Consider the following 25,412-nt stretch of genomic DNA (forward strand, 5'->3'; position numbering starts at 1 on the left):
CTAGAAAACAATCTCAGTTAAATGTTTCCTGATATCCTCATATTGCCATTTATTTTTTAATTTTTTAAAGATTTATTTATTTATTTATACAAGCACTGGGTACAGTCAGAAGCACGGGAGGGTGAGAGAATTCACCAGAGCCAGAGCGGGGAGCAGAGCAGGCAGAAGGACCGTAGTACACTGCTGAGGGGAGCAGCGGGCGGCAGGAGAGGTCCCCGGTGGCTGGGGAGCAGCCGGGGATCGAACCAGCGCTGCAGAGGCTGTGGGCAGCTTCGCAACCCGGCGCTCAACCGCTGCGCCACCAGGGAGGCCCTGTCATATATTTTTTTAAAGATTTATTTTATTTATACATACAAGAACTGGGGTACAGGCCAGAGGCGTGGGAGGGTAAGAGAATTCACCAGAGACAGAGTGAGGAACAGAACAGGCAGATTGACTGAAATACACTGCAGCAGGCGAGACAGGAGAGGTCTGCTGCGCCATGGGGTCACCAACCTGGCTGGGGGTTGAACTCGTGCTGCAATGGCTGCAGATAGCTTTGTAGGTTGCATCTTAACCCTTTGTGCCACCAGGGAGGCTGTAGGGTCAGGAATGGACCAGTGCAGGTTTTCTGATCCCATGCAGACCGGGTAAAGGAGTCAGAGTCCTTAGTGGCTTTTTGCAGGTCTTTTATTGGGATTTACCCGGTACACAGCAGGTAAGGGTGCTAGGGGCTGGGAGGCCTGCCAGCCTCCCAGCCCCCAGCAAGTCTTCATTCTATCTGGGCTCTCCGGCCTTCTCTCAGCTTCTGCTTCTCTTGCTTCTCTCTCAGCTTCTCTTTCGGCTTCTGCTGGCGTCCCTGTGACTCTACCCTTAAAAAGCCCAGTCTTAGCCCAGGTGAATCCCATCTACCTATGCCCACACCCTATTCTAGGTGCCCGCCATCAGGCATGCATTCAGGACCCCAAGGATCAATCATCTATCCTGATGGCGGGAGGCCAGAAAAGCCTGACATTTTTCCTTACCCTAAAGAGGCCCATGTTGTCATATTTTTTAAAAGAAATTAGTATTCAGTTTTTGAAGATTGTTTTCTTTTTAGTTAAAAATATTATATTTTTAATTTTTAAAAATATAATTTGCTAGGTTTTTTTTTTCTGATTGCGATGAAAGAGCATTTTACTCTTAAAAAGAAACCCAACTCCCTCAAAACTACATAATGCATGATTCTATTTGTATGACATTCTGGAAAAAATAAATCTGTAGATACTGAGAATAGATGGGCAGTTGCCAGGTATGGGATGAGGGAGCTCCCTTACAAAGGGACAGTACTAGAGAATTTGGGGTAGGGGGTTAATGGCACAGTTCTGTGTCTTGGTTAAGGTGGCTATTTCACAACCATATGTATCTGTCATAACTCATAACTACATACAACAGAGAGTGGATTTTTTGCTAAATTTAAATAAAAATAATAATGAAGATAAATTATCACACAACAAAGAGAAAACACACATTCATTGTAGAAAATGTTTAAAACATTCAAAAACAAAGAACATAGCAATCACTCAAACTCTTATCTAGAAAGACTGGCTATGAAGATTTCTCTCTAGTCTTTGTATGTATTCGTAATTGTGTTTTGTTTTTTAAGACAATCTGTATGTAGCATGTTATACTAACTGTTTTGCTATCTCGTCTTCTTAACTTACTGGGAATTCATTTATTTCCCTGGAAGTTGTGCTGTGATACTGGATCTTTCTATCCTAAGCTGTCTGGATCCTTTCTACAACAACACTGGTCATAAATTTTAAAATAACATGAGCCACACACATGTCCACAATGACTATAGAATATTCTTCTCTAGCAGCTTAAAAATCAAAACAGTGTTTGCTCAGTTTCGTAAAGGAAACACTTATAACATTACTTAATGAACTGGAAACTTTACTCTTTTAATTCAGGTTGAAAATTGACATAGAGTCATCTAGGTTCCTACTTATCCATATAAAAAAAGCAATCGTGATTTTATCTGAGGAGAGTATTTTTTTTTCATGTGCATTATTCAGTTAAATAATGGGGAGGAGGGTTTCTGCCCAGAAGGCTTTAACCTCCATCACGGGAGTCAGCTCCCGTGAGGAAGACTCTGGTGGAAAAGCCTTTTCTCTCCCTGCCCCTCTCCGGGACTGCATTGTTGAAATCCCATCATTCTTCCCAGGTACTTTCAGCACTGCTTTGACCCCATTCTTTCTTTAACTGGGGCCCACAGACTTAAGAATCCCCTTGTCATAACGAAAATGCTGACTAAGCCTGGCCTCTGCTTGTCAAGGCAACAGGGACCAAGACGGAGGGTTTGGGCGGGAGGCCGTGGAATTCTTTTGGCAGGTCCTGTGGATTTCTGTTCAACTTGACAGTCACTACCGGTCTGGCTGGCCAATTGGCTGGCCTCTCTGCCGGTCCAGACTGAGGGCCTGGGAGGGACACACCCTGCTGCGAGCAGTTCTGGGCTGGGGGAAGTGCTGAGGTCTATTTTTTGGCATGTGAAGAATAGTTACTTAGAGTTTAAAAAGTGTCATCTATAGCAGACCGTGAAGCTTAAATGGTGGCTATTTCATGACATGGGATTATAATTTAACTTTTATTATTTTTATTTTTATATATGTATTTTTTAAAGATTTTATTTATGCAAGCACTGGGGTACAGGCCAGAGGGATGGGAGGGTGAGAGGATTCACCAGAGCCAGAGCGGGGAGCAGAACAGGCAGAAGAACCAAAGTACATTGTTCAGGGGAGCAGCAGACAAGGCAGGAGAGGTCTGCCCCGCCATGCGGGAATAATCTCCCTGGCTGGCCAGGAATTGAACCAGTGCTGCAGAGGCCACGGACAGCTTCACAGTGCTATGCTCAACCCGCTGCACCACCGGGGAGGCTCTATAATTTAACTTTTAGAGAAGCATTTCATAGAATTAGATTTCACGCTTGACTGAGACATAACTGATCATGTCAGCTGATCATTATATAAGTCCCTCTAGAGTTGCCTGGCTGTTTCATTCATTCATTCGGCCATCAAATGCTGTAGGCCCTAAATGAACAGCAGTGAAGACGCTCAGTCCCTACCCTCACAGAGCTTCCATTCTAGTCTCCATCAAGTGTTTTATTTGTCCACATGTCCCAGAAATAATCCATTTTCTAAAATGCCCTGGTGTTCCTATGCTGTTGAGGAATAAAACCAATTTAAGTCTTTTTAAGAGGACCCCATTGAAAAATGTTATAAGATGGAGGCTCTCCAAGCCTGCACAAAGGAAAAACAGCTCCTTATTTCTGATCTTTTAACAAGATCACCATGGTATGAGGAAATATCCTTTAACAAAATACATTCAGCTATGTTTTTAAGTAACGAAAGAATATCTAAATTATAATGTTTTCCTTAAAGTGATTCCAAGGGACAACAGAGATTATAGAATAACACAAGATTGTTATATACAACCTGAGTTAAAAGAGCAACAACAGGCCATGGAAATAATTATGGATTCAACAAATGTCTTTCCAAAAGTGTCAGCGTTTCAACTGTTCTTTCATAGCGACAGTCTGGCAGCCGAGCGTGTGTGATGAGGTATTTAGAAAAAAAGGGAGGCTCCAGCAAATATGACAGTGAATTTGTAGAATCTCTTGGCATGGAGTTAAATAAGAACTTAGAGTGGAAATTTTATTTTTTTCCCCAATAAAGAAGGTAAATAATTCAGTGTTCTGCTTCTGAAGTCCCTCAGGGTTTTGGCAGAGAGAGCCACTTCTCTGCACCAGAATAACTATTTTAATGTTAGGATTTCAAAATATTGTCTTTATTTTTTTCTTTTGTTTCTACTCACCCCACCCTTTATAATTAAAACAATCCAGTCTTCCATTTTTGTAGAGTCCCTGACCACACACACTTAAATCAAGCAGAACACCCTCAGGAGAGGTTATTGTCATTCGTTTCTCTTTGAAGTACATTCCAGGGAGGGCAGGAGCTGGCTGGCATGGCTTCCTCAGCAAAGGACAGACCTGGGCTGCAGGACACTTTCAACTGCTGTTTACTCTCTCACCTCCTCTGTTGAATTAATCCCCAGGCAGGCTGCAGGCCAGTGCAGTGCTGGAAGGAGTGGAGGTTTGAGGATTGCTTCCAGGGACACAATCAACTTACAAGTCAGCATTTGTCTCTCACACCCCTCTCCCTTCCAGCTATGCTACACACCACCTCCTCCTTAAGAGAGGGTTTTTCCCTCCTTTTTTTCCCTCTTTAACCTACATGTACTTACCTGTTTCAGCAATCCCCACAAACTCTTAAAAGAGATTCTCAAATCCTTATTTTGCAATAGTCTTTTCAGCCCCAGCTTGGCTATAGAGAAAAAATAAAGTTGTGTAAAGAGGGAAGGGGTGGAGTCAACATGGGCAGCTTTCCAGATTTTTCTGAGACTGGCTTTTAAAAATCTGTATAACTTTGCTTGATGCGTTGTGAATTCCCAGAACACTAGCTCCACCCATCTACGTTGAAAAGGATCATGGAATCATTCATTCTCTTTCCCAATTCAAGATAATTAAATGGGCCATTTCATTAAATCCTCCTTTAAACTGTCTGAAGTAAAAGGGTTGATATTTCCATTTTATAGCTAGGAAAAGAGGCTGAGAGAAATGGAATAACTTGCCCAAATCCCAGAGCCAGTGGGAGAAAGACCTGAAAATTTGAGCTCTGTCAACCTCAACCATGTCTCTACCACACTGTGTCATGTTTACAAGAACAGATTCTGGCTCCGAATCCTGGGAAAATTGCTTAATCTCTGTTTCTTCACCTGTGAAATGGAGACAATTGAGTTGTCATGAGGATGAAATGAAATAGCTCATTAAAACACTTAGAACAGTACTTCACACCTAGTAATGATGTGCAAGTGTTAATATGCTTTTTAACAGTCCAGAAAGTTGATCTTATAATCCATCTTTTTTCAGATGGATACGCTGTCAAGAAAAGTTAAGAATTTGGTCTCAAATGTAGTTAGTGAGAAGGTGAGCTGGGATTTGAACTCTAGTCTTGCTGATTCCAAGGACATTTCATCTTCCATGCCAAGCCCTCGACATTCCAAAGGCATTTAATCCTCAACAACTGTTTGAGAATTCCAGTGACCATTCAGTAGCCACACAAATTGAGAAACAGCTTCTACCTCTGCACAGATTACTAATAGGAAGCCCTTCACATATGTCTCAAATCTGGAATGGAAGGGAGCTTCCTTTTTCCACATGGTAGTCGCTGAATAGCTTGAGAGCCATGGTGTGTCCCTAAAGGTTCTCTTCTGCTTAGACAGTTACCTGCTTCTTCACAGGACACGCCTCCCTGGCCCTTCCCAATCTCAATTTGTCGCCTCTGGCCACTTTTTATAGACACAGCGAAGTATAAAACAGAGACCTGAATGCAGCTTTACCCACGGAGGTTGACTGGAGGAAGGTAGAGCAGTTGAAACATCTAGAGGAGCAATGCTGAACTGCTAGTGGAGATGGAGAGGAGGTTTAGAGCATGGAAATATCGGGAACATGGTCATTATTTGCTGTAACCTACCATCCTGCCCTAGAATCCTCCACAAGGCAGGGCTCTATCTGTATTGTTCATTTCCGTATATTTGTTAAGGAGCACAATACCTGGTATCTCATAGTCTTCATTGTATTTTTAAAAGTAAATAAATAAAGACAGGTACAAATGAATGAAGTGTGAGGACTCAGGGAGACAGTTGTTTCAGAATTTGAGCTGGAATAGATGGTGATGACATTAAGAGAAAGCCTGATAATAATGGGAAGAGCTACTCTGGGACCAGATTAGGTGTGCGGTATGAGACTTGACTGGACATGTTTATTCGGATGTGCCAGACTGGGAGGGGGAGAAGTAGTGACATGTTATTGTGGGAAAGGTGGTGTAGCAGATAGGACTAGATGAGATATAGCCAGAGGAAAGCGGATCCCAAAGTGCAGAGGAGTCTAGGAAACTGAAGACTTATTTGGGAGGAAACGGTGGTTCGGGGTGGAGAAGACACTTGAAAGGCCTCTGTGAATAGGCCTGTTGTACTGCACAGGTTGTAGATGAGAGACACGCTGAGGGTCTGGGGTAGTGTTTGTCATTCTGCCCCAACACGAAGGAAGTGGGGACGGAGTGCCGAGTTAGGGCAGCTGCACTACCAGCTTTGAGTTGGAGGCCTGAGTCATGTCCTAGACCAGCTTTGGCCCTTGTTCACACATCAGTTTACTTTGTCCACTGTCTCCATCTTTTGTCCCTGCAGCAGCTGTTCTAGCTCCAGTGTCTTGACTGCTGCTTTTTGGTCAAACTGAAGTCAGGTATTTGCCTTTCATTTCTGCCTGCACAAGGGCAGTGGGTGATGTGTGGCAGCCAAACCATACTTAATCTGGGGGTTAATTTTATATCTAAATTTAGTTGTTGTTGTTGTTGTTTTAATCCTCTCTTGTTTGGAAAGGGACATAGGGGTGTGTTAATGAGGCTAGTCTTTTTTTTTTTTCAAACCTTGGATTTTGTACTTCTTTTATTCAATTCATGAGCAGAAGTAGGAAAATTTTTCATTCAGGAAAAAAGACAAGACTTCTAAATTTGGAGCTGTTCTAGCAGAAAATAAAATTAGGTGAAATGAAATTTCTCACCATTTTCCATATATATTAAAGGCTAATTTTATACTATTAAAAAGGGTTCATAATCCTCACCTTGCTTCAAAAAAATTATTTTCTTTGCCTCAGTGACTCATCTTGATGAATTCATACTTTGGCTTAAATCTTCCAAGGAAGAAGAATCAGACCATTCAAAGTGGATCTGGTTCAGGTTAAGAGTGTGATTTTTAAGATTGTTTATTTTGTTTTTCGTTTTCTGAGATTAGAATACAGAGCAAGCTGATATTAATAATAATAGTAAGTTAACCTCTATTACGTTATCTTTTATGCCATGTCTGGTGTCAGGCTCTGCTCTGAGCACCGTATGTGTATTCCCTCACTTTATCACCACAGCAGCCCTATTAGGTAGAAGCTGTCATTTCCCCCATTTTTACAAATGAGAATCAGAGAGGTTAAATACCTGTCTGGAAGATGGCAGGGCCACCGTTCAAATCAAGCATCTGGCAGTGGAACCCTGCTCCTGGCCTCTTTTCCCTCCTGCTCATCTTTTCTGCTAGGACCAGGGAATTTGCACTGGGACCATCCCTCGAGGATGGGGTTTATACCCAGCTAGACGGGATGTATGCGGATTTATTATTTTGTGGTTGAAGATGAGAATTTAAATGTGCTTAGTTGTTTTTTTCTCTTATCACTAATCATGTTTTAAAATATTTCCATTTGTATTCCAGTAATATTCTTCATTTCTTCTTTAAACAAATAGTTATGAGTACCATCTATACATATCCATGTTACAGAAATGGAACATGACAAATACAGTCCCTTTCTTCATGCAACTTCTAATGATAAGATAGACAATACATAAGTTGCTCTGAAGAAAATTAATTTGGGTTAAGAGATAGAAAACAGGGTTGACATTATTTTAGATGGGTCAGAAAGGAATATCTCTGAAGAGATGAGATCTATAAGAGACAGATACTAAGTGCTTTGGGGAGAGCCTCGGAGCATGTTGGCAGCAAGGGACTAGTTGGTGCAGATGCTTGATGGGAGAGGAGCAGCTGAAAAGCAGCGAGGGGAGGATGTCAAAGACAAAGTAGGAGAGGTGGGCAGGGCTGCCTCATGAGGTTTTGTGGAGCAGCCCTTGCGGGGGATAGGATGCAGGGGATATAAGGGTCAACACGATCTGCGCTTTGGCTACTGTGTGGAGTGACTTGTAACCCAACAATCTGGGACAGTGGAATAATCTTGGACAAAGTATTGCCCCTGTCATAAATTTGTAACTCAGAGTAGCTTAATTTATATTTCAAAGTTATTATTAAGGAAGATGTAGCAGCACTCTTTCTTGTATTCTTTCTCATTTGTGTGTGAGTCTTTGCCTTTTGAAAATAATGCTGTGAGCCCTCTACAGACAAATCACAGTATTGCCTCTTAGGATGACATGGGAGACTAGGGGAAACAATCAATGCTGAAGTACGGAATGTCAGTTATCCTTAATTTAAAATAGAGGGAACAGACATAAGACCTGAAACCATAAAATATATAGAAGGAAATATAGGCGAAACACAACATGACATGCACCTCAAAGACATCTTTACAGACACATCACCCAAAGCAGTGATAGTGAAGGCAAAGATAAACAGCTGGGACTACATCAAATTAAAGAGTTTCTGCACAGCAAAAGAGACAATAACCAAAACAAAGAGAAACCCCACCGACTGGGAGAACATTTTTGCATACAACACTAATGATAAAGGACTGATCACAAAAATCTACAAAGAGCTGATGAGACTCAACAAAAACAAAGAAAATAATCCAGTCAAAAAATGGGCAGAAGAGCTAAAAAGGAACTTCTCCAAAGAGGAAATGCAAACGGCCAATAGGCATATGAAAAAATGTTCAACATCACTTGTAATCAGGGAAATGCAAATCAAAACTACAATGAGATACCATCTTACACCAGTGAGAATGATAACATATTAAAAAAACTAGCAATAACAAAATTATAACATATGAGAAACATATGATATGAGATATGAGAAAGAGAGTGAATTTCTGGAACACAGTAACAAAGACATAGAAGATCTGTCCTTTCAATCAGATACAGAATTTAAACTTGTCATGATAAACAAATTCAAAGAACACAGAGAAAACACAGAAAAGCAGGTCAATGATGAGCAAGAAAATTCAAAATCATTCTCAATGGTGACAAGCTGAAAGCTTTTCCAATAAGGTCTGTACAAGACAAGGATGTCCACTTTCATTCAAGATAGTATTGGAAGTCTTAGCCAGAACAAATAAGCAAGAGAAAGAAATACAAGAAATCCAAAACTTGGGAAAAAAGAAGAAAGTTATTTATTTGCAGATGGCATGATAATATACATAGGGAACACTAAAGAATCCACTAAAAAACAAATTGAAATAATAAATCAAATTGTCAGGTTATAAAATCATTACACAAATATCAGTTGCCTTCCTATATGCAAACAATGCGCTAGGAGGCAAAGAAATTAAGAAAATGATCCCACTTCCAATCTCACCAAAAAAATAAATAAGTACTTAGTAGTAAACCTAATGGAGGTGAAGAACTTATACAAAGAAAACTCTAAAGCATTAACAGAAATAGAAGAAACACAAAGAAATGGTAAGAAATTCCTTGTTCATAGATTAGAAGACTCACCATTGTCAAAATGGCCACCCTACACAAAGCAATATACAGATTCAAAACAATCTCAATAAAAATCTCAATGACATTCTTCAAAGAAATGGAACAAACATTACTGAAATTCATATAGAACCACAAACACACCTATCATACTTTCAGACTTCAAACTATAATATAAAGCCTTAGTAATTAAAGCAGCATGGTTATGGAACAAAAACAGACACACAGACCAGTGGAAAAGAATTGAGATCTCAGAAATGAACTTATATGGACACACCGGTATGGACAGTTTATGTATGACAAAGAAGCCAAAAATATATACTGGAACAAGGAAAGACTCTTCAATAAATGGTACTGGAAAAACTAGACAGCCACATGCAAAAGATGAGACTAGACCACTATCTCACAACATACACAAAATCAACTCAAAATAAATAAAAGTGTTGGAAGTGAGACCTGAAATCATAAAATACATAGGAAAAAACATAGGCAAAACACTTTCTGACAGAAGCTTCATTGCTGTCTTTGAAGATTCATTTCTAGCAGCAAGGAAAACAAAATATAATATAAACAACCAGACTACATCAAACTAAAAACTTCTGCACAGGAGACAAAACTGTAGCTAAAATGAAGAGGCACACTACTGAATGGAGAAAATTTTTGCACACCATACATTTGACAAGGGACTGTTTTCAAAGATCTACAAAGAGCTCATAGATACTAACAAAAAGTAAATAATCCAATCAAAAGATGGGCAGAAGAGCTAAATAGGCACTTTTTTCAAAGAAGACGTATAGTAGGCACATGAAAAAAATGTTCATCATCACTTATAAGGAAAATGCAAATCAAAATCACAGTGAGCTCCCACCCACACCTGTGAGAATGGCCCATACAAAAAAGAGCAGCAACAAGTGCTGGCGAGGGTGTGTAGAAAAAGGAACCCTCCTACTTTGTTGGTGATAATGTAGACTGCTACAGTCTCTATGGAAATCAGTGAGAAGTTTCTCAAAAGATTAAACATGGACCTGCCATATAATCCAGCAGTTCTACTCCTAGGTATTTTCCTGAAGAATATGAAAATACTAATTCAAAAGGAAACTTGCTCTCCTATGTTTATTGCAGCACTATTTATAATAGCCAAGCTATGGAAAAAACCTAAGTGTCCCAAAACAGATGAATGGGTCAAGAAGATGTACTGAATAGTATATATACACAATGGAATATTATTCAGCAATCAAAAAAGATACTCATGCCATTTGTGGAAACATGGTTGGAGCTAGAAAGGATTATGATAAGCAAAACAAACCAGGAGAAGGATAAATGTCAAATGATGTCACTTACATGTGGAACATAGAGAAACCAAACAAAGTATCAGACAAAGACAGACTCTAAAAGGAACACTTGAAGGCTGACCTTAGAACTCAAATATCCAAAAGGGGACTTGGAGGGGTGCAAACAGCATAGGGAGAGAGCACAGTGAACTGTGGTGAAGGATTATGGGTTCTTTGGCAGTGGGTATGCTGTGATGACTACACATGATGGAGGAGATCCTATACTTTAGAAACACTAGCACTGATGTAATTGATGAGTGGACTGGTATATTCGGAGGCTCACTTTCTTGCAGATTTAAGCCAATTCCTTCATTATTACCTATATCGGTGACAGTTTTGGCCTCATTCTCCCCACCCACCCCCCCCCCACCCCACCCCCAAAACCTACTATAAACAATAGACCACTATAGTAAAGTGTCTGGCTATTAAAAAATAAATAAAAACATTTATCAGAAAGCAATTCAGTTTTTCTAAATATATTCACAAGGAACTTCCAAGATTGGAATTATAGACTAAAACCACATTTTTAAAAAATTTCCATTTTTTTGTTTTCTTTTTATAGTTTACTGAACAAGATTTCTGTTAAATATTCTGGTTTTTTTTTTTCTTTTTTTTTAAGATTTATTTATTTATTTACTTACTTACACAAGCACTGGGTACAGGCAGAAGCATGGAAGGGTGAGAGAATTCTCTTCTCTCTCAGAACGACTGAAGTACACTGCTGAGGGGAGCAGCGGGTGGCAGGAGAGGTCTGCGCGCCATGTGGGACCCTCCTCGGGTGGCCGGGGAGCAGCCGGGGATCGAACCAGCGCCGCAGAGGCTGCAGGCAGCTTCGCAACCCAGCGCTCAACCTCTGCGCCACAGGGGAGGCCCCTATTCTGGTTATTTTAAATTTGGGTGAACAGAAGTGACCCAGGAGCCCTTTCCAGCCTGGGTATTTATTGCACTATAAGTTAACAATGCAGTTTCTTATCGATCAGGTTTCCCAGGGTTCATGGGTTGTGCTACAATAACTCCTAGTAACAGTACAATGAACCCTAGTAACCCAAAGTTTTTATAGCAGATGACTTCATTAGGGCTTGTCTAGACAACAGATCTCCAAAATCATAGCATGTGAGAGCTAGAAGAGACCTAACAAAGATGCTGTAATTTAGTTCCTAAATGTTCTTTTTGCCATTGTAGCAATAATTTGGGGATTTGAGGGATGGTGACACTATGACTTTAGCTTGGAAAGTGGAAAACTGCTACGCATATGGGATGAGCCTAACTTTTCTTTTGGGTGCGAGCTATAAACAAACAAAAGTTATTCAGGATAAAGCAGCAAATTTGAGAAGAATTTCTTTCCTGTTCATGTTTGTCAAAATAGGAGAGATTCCGTGGATGTTATACACCTAGAGAAAGTAATTGTAGTAGATAAAATCGTAACTTTTTAGATAGGCTCTCCTTGCCAAAGTAACCAAGTTTCAAAAAAATACTACAACCTCTGCCAATGAAATCCACATGCTATCAACAGTTCATTATCATTGGGACTTGGATTGCATTCACCTGGGTCCCTAACCTTCAGCCATTTTACTCAGGTCAACAAAATAATTGATCATATTGAAAAAAAAAGTTTGACAACAAACTTTTCCACTGGTTGTTTTGCTGTCCTGGCTTTTGATGTGGAACTGTTCAGTGTAGAGCCTAAACTCAACCCCCAGCTTCACTGGCATGTAAATAGCAAATACCCAATCTACCTGCAAGTCCAGATTTATCTGATTATTTTGATTGAGTACATTTCTTCTGAGCACCGAGGATAAAAATAGCCCATCTCTGAAAAAGTGTCTTCAGAGACCTTTGTATGATTTGCCTGTTTAAACAATTACATGGGTAAGGTAGTCACAAAGTTAGTGCCCTGAGGATAAATATTAGCTGAACTTACTATCTTTGTGAGAAGGGAACTGATGTCTGTAAGACTTTCTTGAGAGAAAGAACACTAATGACTTGACATACGGAAATGAACGCAAAGTGCTTTGTATATGGTGAAGTTTTCCTGTGAAGTATTCTTTGCTCCAATCCTTGTGACAATGTGTGAATATCTCTTGCCTCCTTTGTTATATTTCCATAGGAAGCTGCCCTCTGCAGACAGCTGCCCATGGAAGCCGATACTCTGACAACAGTGCAGGCTGCTGCCAACCCTCCTGCCATGACCTCAGACATGAGATCCATCTCTAATAATAGCTCCGATCCTTTCCTCAATGGGTAAGTTAACATTTTGGGGACCTACTTTTGCTTTCTTTGTTAGGTGGTCTACAGTATAATGGGTCTTTGTTTATTTTATTTTATTTTTTTTTTTATGGATTGAATATCTCCATATTCTAAGAACTGAGTTTTTTTGTTTTTTTTTTTTAATTTTTTTTTAATAGAGGCATGTTTTTTAATTTATTTATTTGTTTGTTTTGTCTGTTTGTTTGTCTTTGTTTATGATGGAAAAAGGGGATGAAACTAGGAGAGAGATAGGTGGAAAAGTAAAAGCAGAGGACGCCATCTATTTTAAAATGAATGAATGAATGAATGAATGAATGAATGAATGAATTTATTTATATATATTTTACATCATTGTTCATTTTTGTACAGTGTTTGCTTTCTCCTCTCAGGTGTAGTCCCTGCAAAATTCCCACCACCAGTTCACCTGTGCACCATCACCATAGTCCCTGTGCTCTTCCCTCCCCTGTTTTGATCCTGACTCCTCCCCCGCCACCCCCTGCAGAATGTCTCTGATTGATAGTTGCCTGTTAATTTTGCTTTCTTATTTATTATTATATATTTTCATTACATATTTTTTCCTGATCCCTATTTGCTTCCCCTATATTCGTCCTATAAGTGAAATCATCCGATATTTTTTCTTTTCCTTCTGGCTTATTTCACTGAGCATAATCCCTTCTGCCTTTTTTTTTTAATCCATAGTTGAGGTCCATTGCATGTGAAAGATGGAAACTAGACCCTTGGTGGTCAACTTAATGGAGTATGTGTAGATGTTGCTTTATAACACTATACACTTGAACCTGCATAATGTTATAAAATAATTTTGCTTAAATAAAAATTATTTTTAAGAAAATTGATGATGTGAATAATAATTTAAAAATGGGAATGAACTTATAATTTCGATAGGATGGCATTGTATAGCAATTATTTAGAAGAATCTTAGGATTTCCTATAGTTAACAGGGAGGTAAAAGCATGTCATATGGCCATTAGGGAAAAAAGAAATGGTTTTTATGATGAAATGAAATAAGGTTAAATAAGCCTAACTTAATCATCTTATACAATTTCCTGGTTTTGATAACAGTAGTTGTAGTTGTGTAAGGTGCCACTGGAGAGACTGGGGGATTGGGCACGGGAGCTCTCTGTTCCTTCTGCATCTTCTGTTGTGCATCTAAAATTGTTTCACAACAAAAAATTAATCAAAACAAAGAGATGAGGTTTTAAAATGTGAAACATAGGAGTAGAAATAAAAGATAATTTAGCAAAAATTATCTTCATGAGTATTATTTGTCAACCCTAAATGTGTTTTTTAATTCTAAATAATATGCAGTACGCTATTTCCGTATTTGTTCTCCCTCCCCTATAGATGCTTCTGGCAAATTAGCAAATATAATTATGGCAGTTATTAAAAATAGAGCCAGACAAAAACAAACAACAACTGCAATGAAGGAAAGGAGTTTTTAAATTGCTAATGTAAAAGGATTTCAAATGTATAGAAAAATATTAAGATGATGTAAGATTTACCTGTGCATTTAACATCCAGATTTGCCATATTTTATCAATTTTATTTTTATAATAAATAAAACATTGTGATTAATATTTAAATCCATGCCCCACCACTGAAGTACTTTCTTTTTATTCTTCACTTTCTTGTGGCAACATTCTTCAGAAATTGATGTGTGTCCATCACACATATTTTCATATATCTTATTGCCTATTCTTATTGCATATTTCTTATTGCCTATTTTTTTAATTTTACATAAGTGATATAATATGTAGAACATTATTCAAATTGTTATTTTGAGGCAAAAAGGAAGTCAATGTCAATTTACTATGTATGCCAGGTTTATTTGCATATAACTTATTAATTTCATTGATATTGGGAGTTTCAAAATTAAAAGGAGGTGCATTGTCCCTCCCTTACCAGGAAAGTTGGACAGAATGATAGAACTACAATAATTTAGAGTTTTCAGGACTGTATTAATTTTGAAATATCTTTAGTGGCTCATGCTGACGTTTGTCCATCTTTTGTTCTCCAGAGGGCCGTATCATTCGAGGGAACAGAGCACTGACAGTGGCCTGGGCTTGGGGTGTTACAGTGTCCCTACCACCCCAGAGGACTTTCTCAACAATATGGATGAAATGGACACAGGTAGGACAAAGTCTGCAATGATTTGCAGTGTGGTTGCATTTGAAATCATATCTTTGGGCAGCTCACTTTTCACATCCAACCAGAAATGCTTGCTTACTTTTTTTTTTTTAAAGATTTATTTATTTATGCTTACAAGGACTGGGGTGTAGCCCACAGGTGCCGGGGGGGGGGGGGGGAGGTGAGAGGATTCACCAGAGACAGAGTGTGGAACAGAACAGGCAGATTGACTGAAATACACTGCTGAGGGAAACAACAGGCCAGACAGGAGAGATCTGCTGCACCATGTGGGTAGCTCTCTGGCCGGGGATAGAACTCCTGCTTCAGACGTTGTAGATAGCTTCATAGAGCTGTGTTTAACCTCTTGCACCACCAGGGAAGTCCCCAGAAATGCTTACTTTCAACAAAATAAAATTACAACTGAAAACACCCAATCACTGGCATTATTAATAAATTCTGGTCCCTTCCTGGTAGCTTATACAAATAAAACTTTATATATGGACAGAGGATTTTAAATTCTGCTTTCCTCCTCCTTCTCTTCCTTCTCCTTTTTAAAATTCATCCTTATTTCATATAGTCTCTTCTCACAATTACATTACTATACCATGGTGTGTGCAGTGCTAGGGAGTATCTAGAAAATTAAGCAACTCCAAAAAAAAAAAAAAGAAAAGAAAACAAAATTAAGCAACTCCGAGGATTTTAAATTATCAGCTCCAAGTCTCAACATAGTAACAACAAGCTCCCTCAGCAATAAAGGAGAGTCAGTGACATTATCCCCAGCCTGACCAGCCTGCAGGCTGGCCCTCAGCAGGCTTCTTTCTGTGTTACCACCTCTCCTTTTCTTTTCTTGTCAAGAGGACTTTTAATTGCAAAACTTGAATTTTATTTTATTACTCAAATCTAGACTTTATTATGAAAATCCTAAAGTCCCAGAAGATATACTATAAATGTCAATAGAAGTATCTACTATTAGCATTATTCATGCAAGTTCTCCTGCACTATCACTGAAGAGAGGAAATTAGTTGTTCTGTGATGAAAATATTCGCTTTCCCCAGTGTTGTTGTCTGCAGCCCATGTGTGTTGCACTCTGCTCCTAGATGGCTGTTCTCTGTACTCTGAAGGCAAATTATTCCTGAAACCTAAGTCCAATTCAATCAGGAAGCTTAGGAGTACAGCATGTCAGAGTGTTTGCCTGGAATCTTCCTTCAAACCTCATCTGCATGTTTAGAAATTGCACAGACTGACCAAGAGTCTTGAATCTAAACATGACATTTAAAGAGAAAAAAAAAAAAAAAAGAGCTTTTCAGCTGGATCTGCCATCTTCGTAAAGTCACCAAATGACCTACACAATGGGAAAAAGGAGACGCCCCCCACTCTATCTTCTCTAGACCTTTTAGAAAACATGGAGTTGTTCCTTTGGCCACATACATGCAGATCTACAAGGAAGGTGGTGGTGTAGATATCAGTGGGATGGGTACTGTTCAAAACAGAGTGCCACACAAATGTTACCATGGCAACAGTGGAAAAGTCTATAACACTACCTGACATGCAATTGATTGTGTAAACAAACAAGGGCAAGATTCTTGCCAAAAGAATTAATGCTCATATTGAGCATATTAAGCACTCTAAGAGCTGAGATAGCTGCCTGAAGCTATTAGGAAAAAAGGAAACCAAAGAGAATGGTGCCTGGGTTCCACTGACACGCCAGCCGGCTCCACCCAGGGAAGCAGACTGTGTGAGGACCGAGGACAGGAGCCTGAGCGGCGGGAACCCACACCCTGTGAATTCAGGACTTGAGAGATGTGTAAAAAGGAATAAAGGACCTCTGGATTATAAAAATTTTTCTCTTAATCAAATAGAAGTGTGGTTTCCCCTTTCCAAAAAATGTTCAAAGCAAAAAACAAACAAAAAAAGCCTTTATTAAAATGATGTCCAGGGCCTCCCCTGGTGGTGCAGGCAGTTGAGCGCCACGCTGTGAAACTGTCCGCAGCCTCTGCAGCACTGGTTCGATCCCAGCCGGCCAGCGAGGGTCCCATATGGTGCGGCAGACCTCTCCTGTCACGCCCGCGGCTCCCCTCAGCAGTGTATTTCATCAGTCTGCCTGTTCTGTTCCCCGCTCTGTCTCTGGTGAATCCTCTCACCCTCCCTTGCATCTGGCCTGTACCCCGGTTCTTGTATAAAATAAATAAATAAATCTTTAAAAATAAAATAAAATAAAATGATGTCCAGTAGGTAAACAGGGAATGTTTTGAAGCTGTAACATGGAATTAAGGATGCCCTAAAAATAACATAGTCTTTGCTGACAGACAACCTGAGTGAATACTTGCTTCTCCACTTTGTGGTATGTCTTTGGGTAGGTGATAAAACCATTTCCCATCTACAGAATGGGAGTACTCCCATCTTCTCATGGCGTTGTGAGGAATTATGTGCTCATAGAACTTGATACAGAGCTCTCGTCTCCTCCTAAGAGGCTGAAGTAGGTGCAAAGTGAACTTGATAAATGTTAGGGTGCCAACTTAGACTGGTTAAGTGAGTCTCAGCCCTTTGAGGTTTGGGTCATCTCTGTGAAGATTTTATAGGAAGCAGCATCAAACCCTCCCAAGGGAAGAAATGTAATTAAAGTAACAGATGAAGCAAGGTAAAATTCAAGTAGGTGGAATTCAAGTATGGCTAGAAAAGGTCTGGTAGATTGCTGACAACTTGCAAAATGGGAGTGAATTAACTGTCTCTCCCCCCTCCCCTTTGCAAAACATATATGGAAGCAACGGTTGGATTTGATATGAGGATAGTGTAAAGGAAATAGCAAGAGCAAAGGCTGGGAAGAAACCCATCATTCTGCAGTATTCTTCAGTATTCTGCAATAATCACACCATTTTAAGAATTGCTTGGCTTTTGTCTCCTACATTTTAAATACATCAAACTGCAAAGACCAAAAAGATTACTGAGATTGTGCAAAGTTGCTCTAAAGAGAGACATTTTAAGATTGCTAACCGTAACAAATTGCTAGCCTTAATTGCTAACAAATTGCTAGCCTTAATCAGTTTCTTTATGCTTTTTCCATGTGTGAGAAGAAAGGAAAAGAAGAATTTTTTTATAGAAAGATATATAGAGAGTTTCGTTAGGCTAAAAAATGTATTGTGTCATTAGAAAGTTAAAATGGAAACAGTAGAGATGAGTGATTATAACTGGAAATTTTAAGGCCTCATTTCTATGAGATACACTCTGGTCAGTAGAAAAAAAAGCAACTTGGGCCTCCCCTGGTGGCACAGCGGTTGAGCGCTGGGTTGCGAAGCTGCCCGCAGCCTCTGCAGCGCCGGTTCCATCCCCGGCTGCTCCCCGGCCACCGGAGGAGGGTCCCACATGGCGCGCAGACCTCTCCTGCCGCCCGCTGCTCCCCTCAGCAGTGTACTTCGGCCCTTCTGCCTGCTCTGCTCCCCGCTCTGGCTCTGGTGAATTCTCTCACCCTCCCGCGCTTCTGACTGTACCCAGTGCTTGTATAAATAAATAAATAAATAAATAAATAAATCTTTAAAAAAAAAAAAAAAAAAAAAGCAACTTTTGGACTTTCTCTTCTATTTTGATGTTGATTTTCAATACCTGTAAATTACATAGAGGTCACGTTGTTGAACTTGATTTGTTTTTTCAAATTACTGTCTTTTGCAATGAAAAATACTATAACGTATTGCCAAAGAGTCATCAATATCTTTATAAGTTACAGAATAGCTATTCAGCTTTGCTTTCTCCAAAATGTAAGTTTGATTGTTTCTCCTTCATCTCTTTAGAAGGACGTAATTTCTCTCCTTGAAAAATTCATTTTCTCTAGTTTTGTTCAGAATTGTGCAGTTTCTATGGAAGCTTTTCAAGAAGTCTACTTGTGACTAATATAACAAGTTTCTTAAAAATGATGTTGTGGTAAAAACTCACTTTAGCTATAAAAGTGCCCCAGTCTTTTATGTGTATTTCTGTATTTAAGTATTTCAGAAAATTATCTGGCCTGTTTGAATTAATCTGTTGTTCTAATATTGTGTAATTAATATTGTGTTCCTGGGTTTTTCTTTCTCTCAGCACAATTGGCAAAGAGTTATTTATTTGTGTATGTATATAAATTTGTATATATGAAAGACACCCATTGCCATGGATGTGTGACAGATATTATATGTAAAGAAAGTACTACAATCCCAATTTCCAGATGGATAAACTGAGGGCCAGACAAGTTTAAGAGGGGTCTAAGGTCTTAGCAAAAAACAAATTTCCTGCACAAAGGTCAATGCAATTTTCCCCTGTAGTATCATTGGTAGAGATCATATGTTCTATATTTAATGTCATCTCATACATTCGACTTCCTTCTAGAATGGCATTTTCTCAGTTATGTTCTGCAGATTCCACTTCTATTATGGTGTAAATTCTGTCCAAGTAGGATTAGGTTATCAAATGGGTTTAGGATATAGTAGCTTAAGCAGAATGAAACAGATTTCTTACTGCAAGACTTTTCAAACCTTAATGTGTTTGTGTGCATTGTGACTCATCTGTATTGTGGGAAAGATAGATGTGGACGTCTGCATATGTAAAGGGAGGGGAACATTATGCAGAAACCACTTTATAAAAGACTTTACAAATGATCTGGAGAGACATCAATGAAGTCAGCATTTTAAAAAGTGGTTACCTTGGTTAAAAGCAACTCCTCGCTTCTGTCTTTGAACATATAGAAGGAGAATATAGGCAAACAAAAGCCTACAGTGAAATCACTAGACTCTAGCTCTGTGTAATGTTAAAGGCAGACTTCTCCATCTTTCACAGAACAGCTTCTCATGGTGCTGTCATGGGAAGGACTTAGAATGCTGGTCATATAGATTCACAATGCCTTCACGGCTTCTTTCCAATTCTTCTGGACTTATCCACTCTGGATCATATCTACCAAGATTCTGACAACATCTCTGAGTCTTTTATGAGTGAACACCACTAATTCAGTTCAGTAACATGGTAGTTAAAGTTTTGCAGAGATGAAACATTTTAGACCTGCAGCAATAGAATCTCTTTAAATGTAGGCTCAGTGAAAATGAAGATTGAGTTATATTCATACTCGAACTGTCCTCTTCCTTTCAAGAATGGTTTCCTTTCATTTAAAATGGTTTCCTTTCATTTCCTTACAGGAGAAAACACGGGACCAACGCCCATGAACATGAATCCTCAGCAGACCCGATTCTCTGATTTTCTTGACTGTCTTCCAGGAACAAACGTTGACCTAGGAACTTTGGAATCTGAAGATCTGATCCCCCTCTTCAATGATGTAGAGTCTGCTTTGAACAAAAGCGAACCCTTTCTAACCTGGCTGTAGTCAGTACTGTTGTAACTGGATGCAGTGTGACCTGCCTGACATTTCCTGGGCCTCTTGGAAAATGCGAGGGAGCAGAGGACTTCAGCAGGTGAACCACTTCCTGCCTCATGACTCATGCTCCCTCCTTTCCATGCGGCTAGCTTAGTGATTGCCTGGATTTGATTGGCAGTAACAAGTTAAACACAAATATTTTCTTTACCATTTTGCAAACTTGCGTTCCTGCAACTAGATTGTACGAAATTGTTTCTGCAGAACTGATTATGCAGAGTTGCTTCTGTTTTTCTTTCTGCTGCCCCTTGACAACATTTTATGGGTGTTAGTTAAATTTATACAGGTATTGATTATAAACCATAAAAATTGACCACAGGCAGTCACTTCTGATAGGCAGCTCAGTCCAGGAAATGTACACAATATTAAACCTGTTTTGCAGTTTGAAAAACTATGCTGATGACAGTAGTACTAATACTTTTAAAAGTATTAACTTGAGCTTTAAAAATAATTGTATGGATAGTAAGATTCTGCTGTACGGACACAGTATAGTTCGGAATTCATGCTGGTTCTGATGGTTCTTATTACTCTGCATTTACATCGGCATGCACAGTCTATCCTTTGTGATTTTATTGCAGTGTCTAGGCAATTAGTCCTTTGAGCAGGAGGAACGTCGCCACTTTAGTCACCATTCGTGCATTGCAGATTTTATGAAAGAGACCAGTTTGGTACTAATTGTGAGCATTTATAAAACAAAACTTTTTAAAACTGCAAAAGTTGGATCTTTTTAAAATTGCAGCTTAGGATTTGATGTTTATTTTATAAAGCACCAATCATTTTGTAGCTGGTAACAGTGAGCAGCCAACTGTTTTTGATAAATCAGCAACAATGGTGTTTTTGTTTTTTGAAACTATTTTGAAAACATCAGGACAATATAGGTGCCAGCCTGAGGGCAGGCGCACCCAGTAATCTGTTGCTTTTTAAACTCTGGAACCTTGTGTGTTTTGCTTTCAAAATTTTAAGCATTTACGATAATTTTATCTATGATACTGTTTTGAAGGATGAAGCAGATCTCTGACTGACGTTAAAAAAAAAAAAAAACGTCTTCTGAAGGCACATGGTGGAGACATATATTTCTGAATTCTGACTTCTAAGTATAATACCCTAACTTTGTTTGCTACAGTTAGTATGAAAAGGCATGAAATATGTACTCAATACCTCTTATGTAACCAAAAACGTTTTATTATTAGCTTTTAAGGACTGAAAGAAAGCATCCTGTTCACCTGGTGTGCACTCTGACTGCATTGCCTATGAAGTCCTAACTGTTTAATATTTTGAACTGACATTATTTATAATCTATGAATTTCATATTTGTTTTGAAAGACATTAATGATTCAGGTCTCTTAGAGGAAGCTTTCTGTTCCCAAGAGGGCTTATTTGTTGGGGATCTTAAGTAAGATTTTTCTCGATCTACCAAACATACAGGGGCAGAATCCATTTGATCTTGTTGGAAAGAAGGCAAGTGAAAAGGTCAGAGATGAAGCAGTAAAGTGAAGGAATATGGTAGAAAGGATACTAATTGTGAAATGGAGATAGACTTGTTACAGTACCCCAAAAGCAAGATGAGCAGGAAGTAGGAGAGGTGCCCTGAAAGAACAAAGTAATCATTTTCTCCTACAGCCTTTATACCCAAAAACTGTTGTAGAGGAAAAGAGAGCCTTGGTGCACTTTAGTGGCAGAAAGTGGGGCAGGGCTGTGAGTGCCCTGTTCATGTGGACACTGAGCATGAGAGTGGACAAGAGCATAAACCTGCTGTTGTGTCCAGCACCGTGGAATGATTGCATTTTCCTGAAATGGCTTGTGTTCCTCTGATTCTTTCTCTACGTGCACTGAGAGAGATGGGGGTAGTTGTTTATGTTGCTACTAAAGTGAAGGGAGATCTATTTCTTTTTCTCTTTTATTAGCAAAAATTACAAAAAGAGTTGTACATTCTTTCTAAGAAAAAGAAAAAAAACAAGGGACCTAACAAAACTGAGCAGTGTTACTGTATTTTTTAAAAAATATTTTTATAGACTCATTTTCAGGTTATTAAATGTAAAAGAATATCCCTCTTTTTTTAAAAAAGGTAGTTAAAATGATGCTATGTATTATCAACTTTTAGAAGTAATTTCCTAGTAAGCTTGTGGCATTAGAAAATACTAGATTTTTTTTTATGATGAAATTAGTTGGAACATTTATTAATGAACACAATATTTTTCTAGGATAAAATATGGACCCTGATTATGTTTTTACTAATAGATAAAATCAGAAAATATTTTTTGTTTGTTTTTAAGACCATCAATTTTGGCCTTTATTAGAGAACACTAAAGTTTGAAATATAGAGTAAGAATGATTTTTTAAAAGATTTTTCCTGATAGTGTGTTATAAACCCCTCCAGAATTCATAATAAGGTGCTACTTATACTTTCTTATTATAAAAAAACTGCCAGGATATCTGGTCTGTTTAGCCCTAAATCAGTAAACAAACTATGCCATTTCATCTAATAACCTTGCCATGGTAAAGGCATATTCAAAATTGAAATTGAAAAATAATTTCAGAGATATTTCTTTCAAGGTAATACTTTTCTAATAGAATACATTTTCTTGAAGTAAATACATTGTCAAAACCTTTTGCAATTCTGCTAATTGTTATGATTCATCATAGAATTTAAGACGTGAAATGACATTTCTTTCACTGATTATACAATATATGAGAAGCATGTAAAACAGTAAAAAAATTTTAGTGTACTGGGGGTGCTATCAACCCAAGTGGCAGTAAAGTCCTCTGCAGAAGAAGGTGATTGGAGTGAAAGAAGTGTTGCTAATTACAAGTTGTGTTCTCATGACATAATTAGAAAGTCATTTTTGAAAGAGCAACTTTTATATAAAAAAATTAAGCTGTTTAAAAAAAAGGAAATTGTAGATTAATTGGGAAAATGGCTATTGACAGAGACTATTTCCCTAATACATTACATCACTTATATGCTAGTTCTTTAACTTTTAAAAAAATTATTTTCCACATTTTGTAATATGACATATGTGTGTTTATTTTTAACTTAGAATGCTATGCGTACAGAAAGTATGCAGCCAAATCAATCAGGTAAAACCATGTTACCTAGAGTTTGGTACTGGTTTTGACTTGTCTGATTCTGTATAAGAAAAATAAATACAATTGAATTTCCACTTGGAGGCTTTGCCTTTTCTTTATTTGTATGTGTTCCTTTACTGATGTCTTTTGAGTGGTGCTGAAGAGAAGCTTATGTAACCCTCCTGACAGACAATGAAAGAAAGAAAATTTAGTAGGCAAACTTGGTTTTGGCTCAAATGCCTGGTCTTCACTATTTTAAGTATCCACAGCATTCTGGTTTTCACTTTATTTGAAGTATCCCACTGAGGTTTCTTGGGGTGTGTGTGTATGTGTGTGTGTGTGTGTGTACACGCATGCTTGTGAGCACTTACCTGTGTATACATATATACATATATGTGCTTGTAATTTTTAAGATCATACTGTCCTTTGAATACCCTCACAGAAAACAGCAGAGTCCTAGGATTCAAGTATTTCTAGTCTTATTAACAATATGGTCTGGCTTCTTGCTGTCAAAACTGAAAACAGCACATCATCCATTCTTAGTGTAGGCTTGTGATAGTTTGTTTTCTCTGTCCGTTGAGTACTTCGAGGCTCACCGCCAGGATACCTTTGTCCATCAGAGACAGACATGTTAGGTGAGAGCAAAGGGGTGTTTTGAAGTAGAAGCATTGAGCTAAACAACAGAAAGATACTGGTGGAAGTGCTCATCAACATTCCAATGTTTAAGCTTCATATATCTCAAAAATGATCAAGTTTAAGTAATATGTTATAAATTACAACACATATAAAGTAAAAAGTGAAAATTCTCTATTCTTAATTCTTGGATTTTTAAAATTATATATGTTAGATTTTCTCCCTAGGTTATATTCTGTGCAAAAGAAAGGCAATTATGTGTGCTGTTTTGGGGAGGGGGGGAAGCTTTTTTTCTCTCTCTTAACAGTAATATTTCTAACACGTAGTGAGTATAAACTTTCTGCCAAGCATTATGCAAACCTTGATACATATTATCTAATTTCAATTTCCCAATGGTGTATTTTAATTTTTTTTTATTAATATAACATTGGTTTATAGCTCTCTATATATGATTCACACCTCCTGGGATATATTTTACCACAGTACACTCATTGTCAAGGCACCCATATTCCTCCAGAACAGTCCATCAAGCAACATCCCTCCTTTGCTCTATTTTTATTCTGATAGCACACTGCTTTAATTCCTGTAGCTTTGAAATATAGTTTAAAATCTGGGAGTGTGATACCTCTGTTCCTCCCCCTTTTCTGTCATGACTGCTTTGACTATTTGAGGTCTTTTGTAATTCCATAACATTCAGTAATGTTCTATTTCTTTGAAGAATTTAATTGAAAACTTGATAGAAATTGCATTGAATCTGTATACAACTTTAGTAAAGATAGCCATTTTAACAATGTTAATTCTACTCCATGAGCAGGAAATATCTATTTTTTGTGTGTTTTCTATTTCTTTTAGCAATGCCTTAGATTTTTTATTCTGAAGACTTTTACCTCCTTTGCTGTTTTGTTCTTTGGCTTTTTGTTCTTCTTGTTGCCATTATAAATGGCATTATTTTCTTGATATTTTTCTCTTCCAGTTTGTTGTTTGTATATAGGAATGCAACCAACTTCATAAATTGATTTTGTAGTCTACCGTATTACTATACTGATTATTGTTTCTAGTAGTTTTTAAGTGTTGTCTCTAGAGTTTTCTTATCATGCCATTGGCAAATAATGATAATTTTACTTCTTCTTTCTCATCTGAATTCTTTTTATGTATTTCTTCCGTAGTTATTCTTGCTAGGATTTCCAATATCATGTAAAAGAATAGCGGTTAATGGGGAAATTCTTGTCTTGTACTTGATATTAGAGAAAAAGTTTTCAGTTTTTCACTATTCAGTATAATGTTAGCTGTGGATTTTTCATGTATGGCCTTTATTATGTTGAGGCATGTTCCATCCCCATTTTTTGGACA

At 38.2% G+C, this 25,412-nt stretch overlaps 1 protein-coding gene across 1 annotated transcript; it reads left to right on the forward strand.

Moving 5' to 3' along the window:
* Positions 1-12,671: 12,671 nt before the first annotated feature.
* Positions 12,672-23,551, forward strand: LOC119256671 (WW domain-containing transcription regulator protein 1-like). Its single transcript, XM_037524447.2, has 3 exons — positions 12,672-12,829; positions 14,871-14,983; positions 20,131-23,551. Exons 1-3 carry the CDS (start codon positions 12,723-12,725, stop codon positions 20,313-20,315), a joined length of 405 nt encoding a protein of 134 aa, XP_037380344.1. The 5' UTR covers positions 12,672-12,722; the 3' UTR covers positions 20,316-23,551.
* The last annotated feature ends 1,861 nt before the right edge of the window (positions 23,552-25,412 follow it).

Source organism: Talpa occidentalis, unplaced genomic scaffold, assembly GCF_014898055.3.
Source record: "Talpa occidentalis isolate TD23 unplaced genomic scaffold, MPIMG_talOcc4v2.1 talOcc4.370, whole genome shotgun sequence".
NCBI lineage: Eukaryota > Metazoa > Chordata > Mammalia > Eulipotyphla > Talpidae > Talpa > Talpa occidentalis.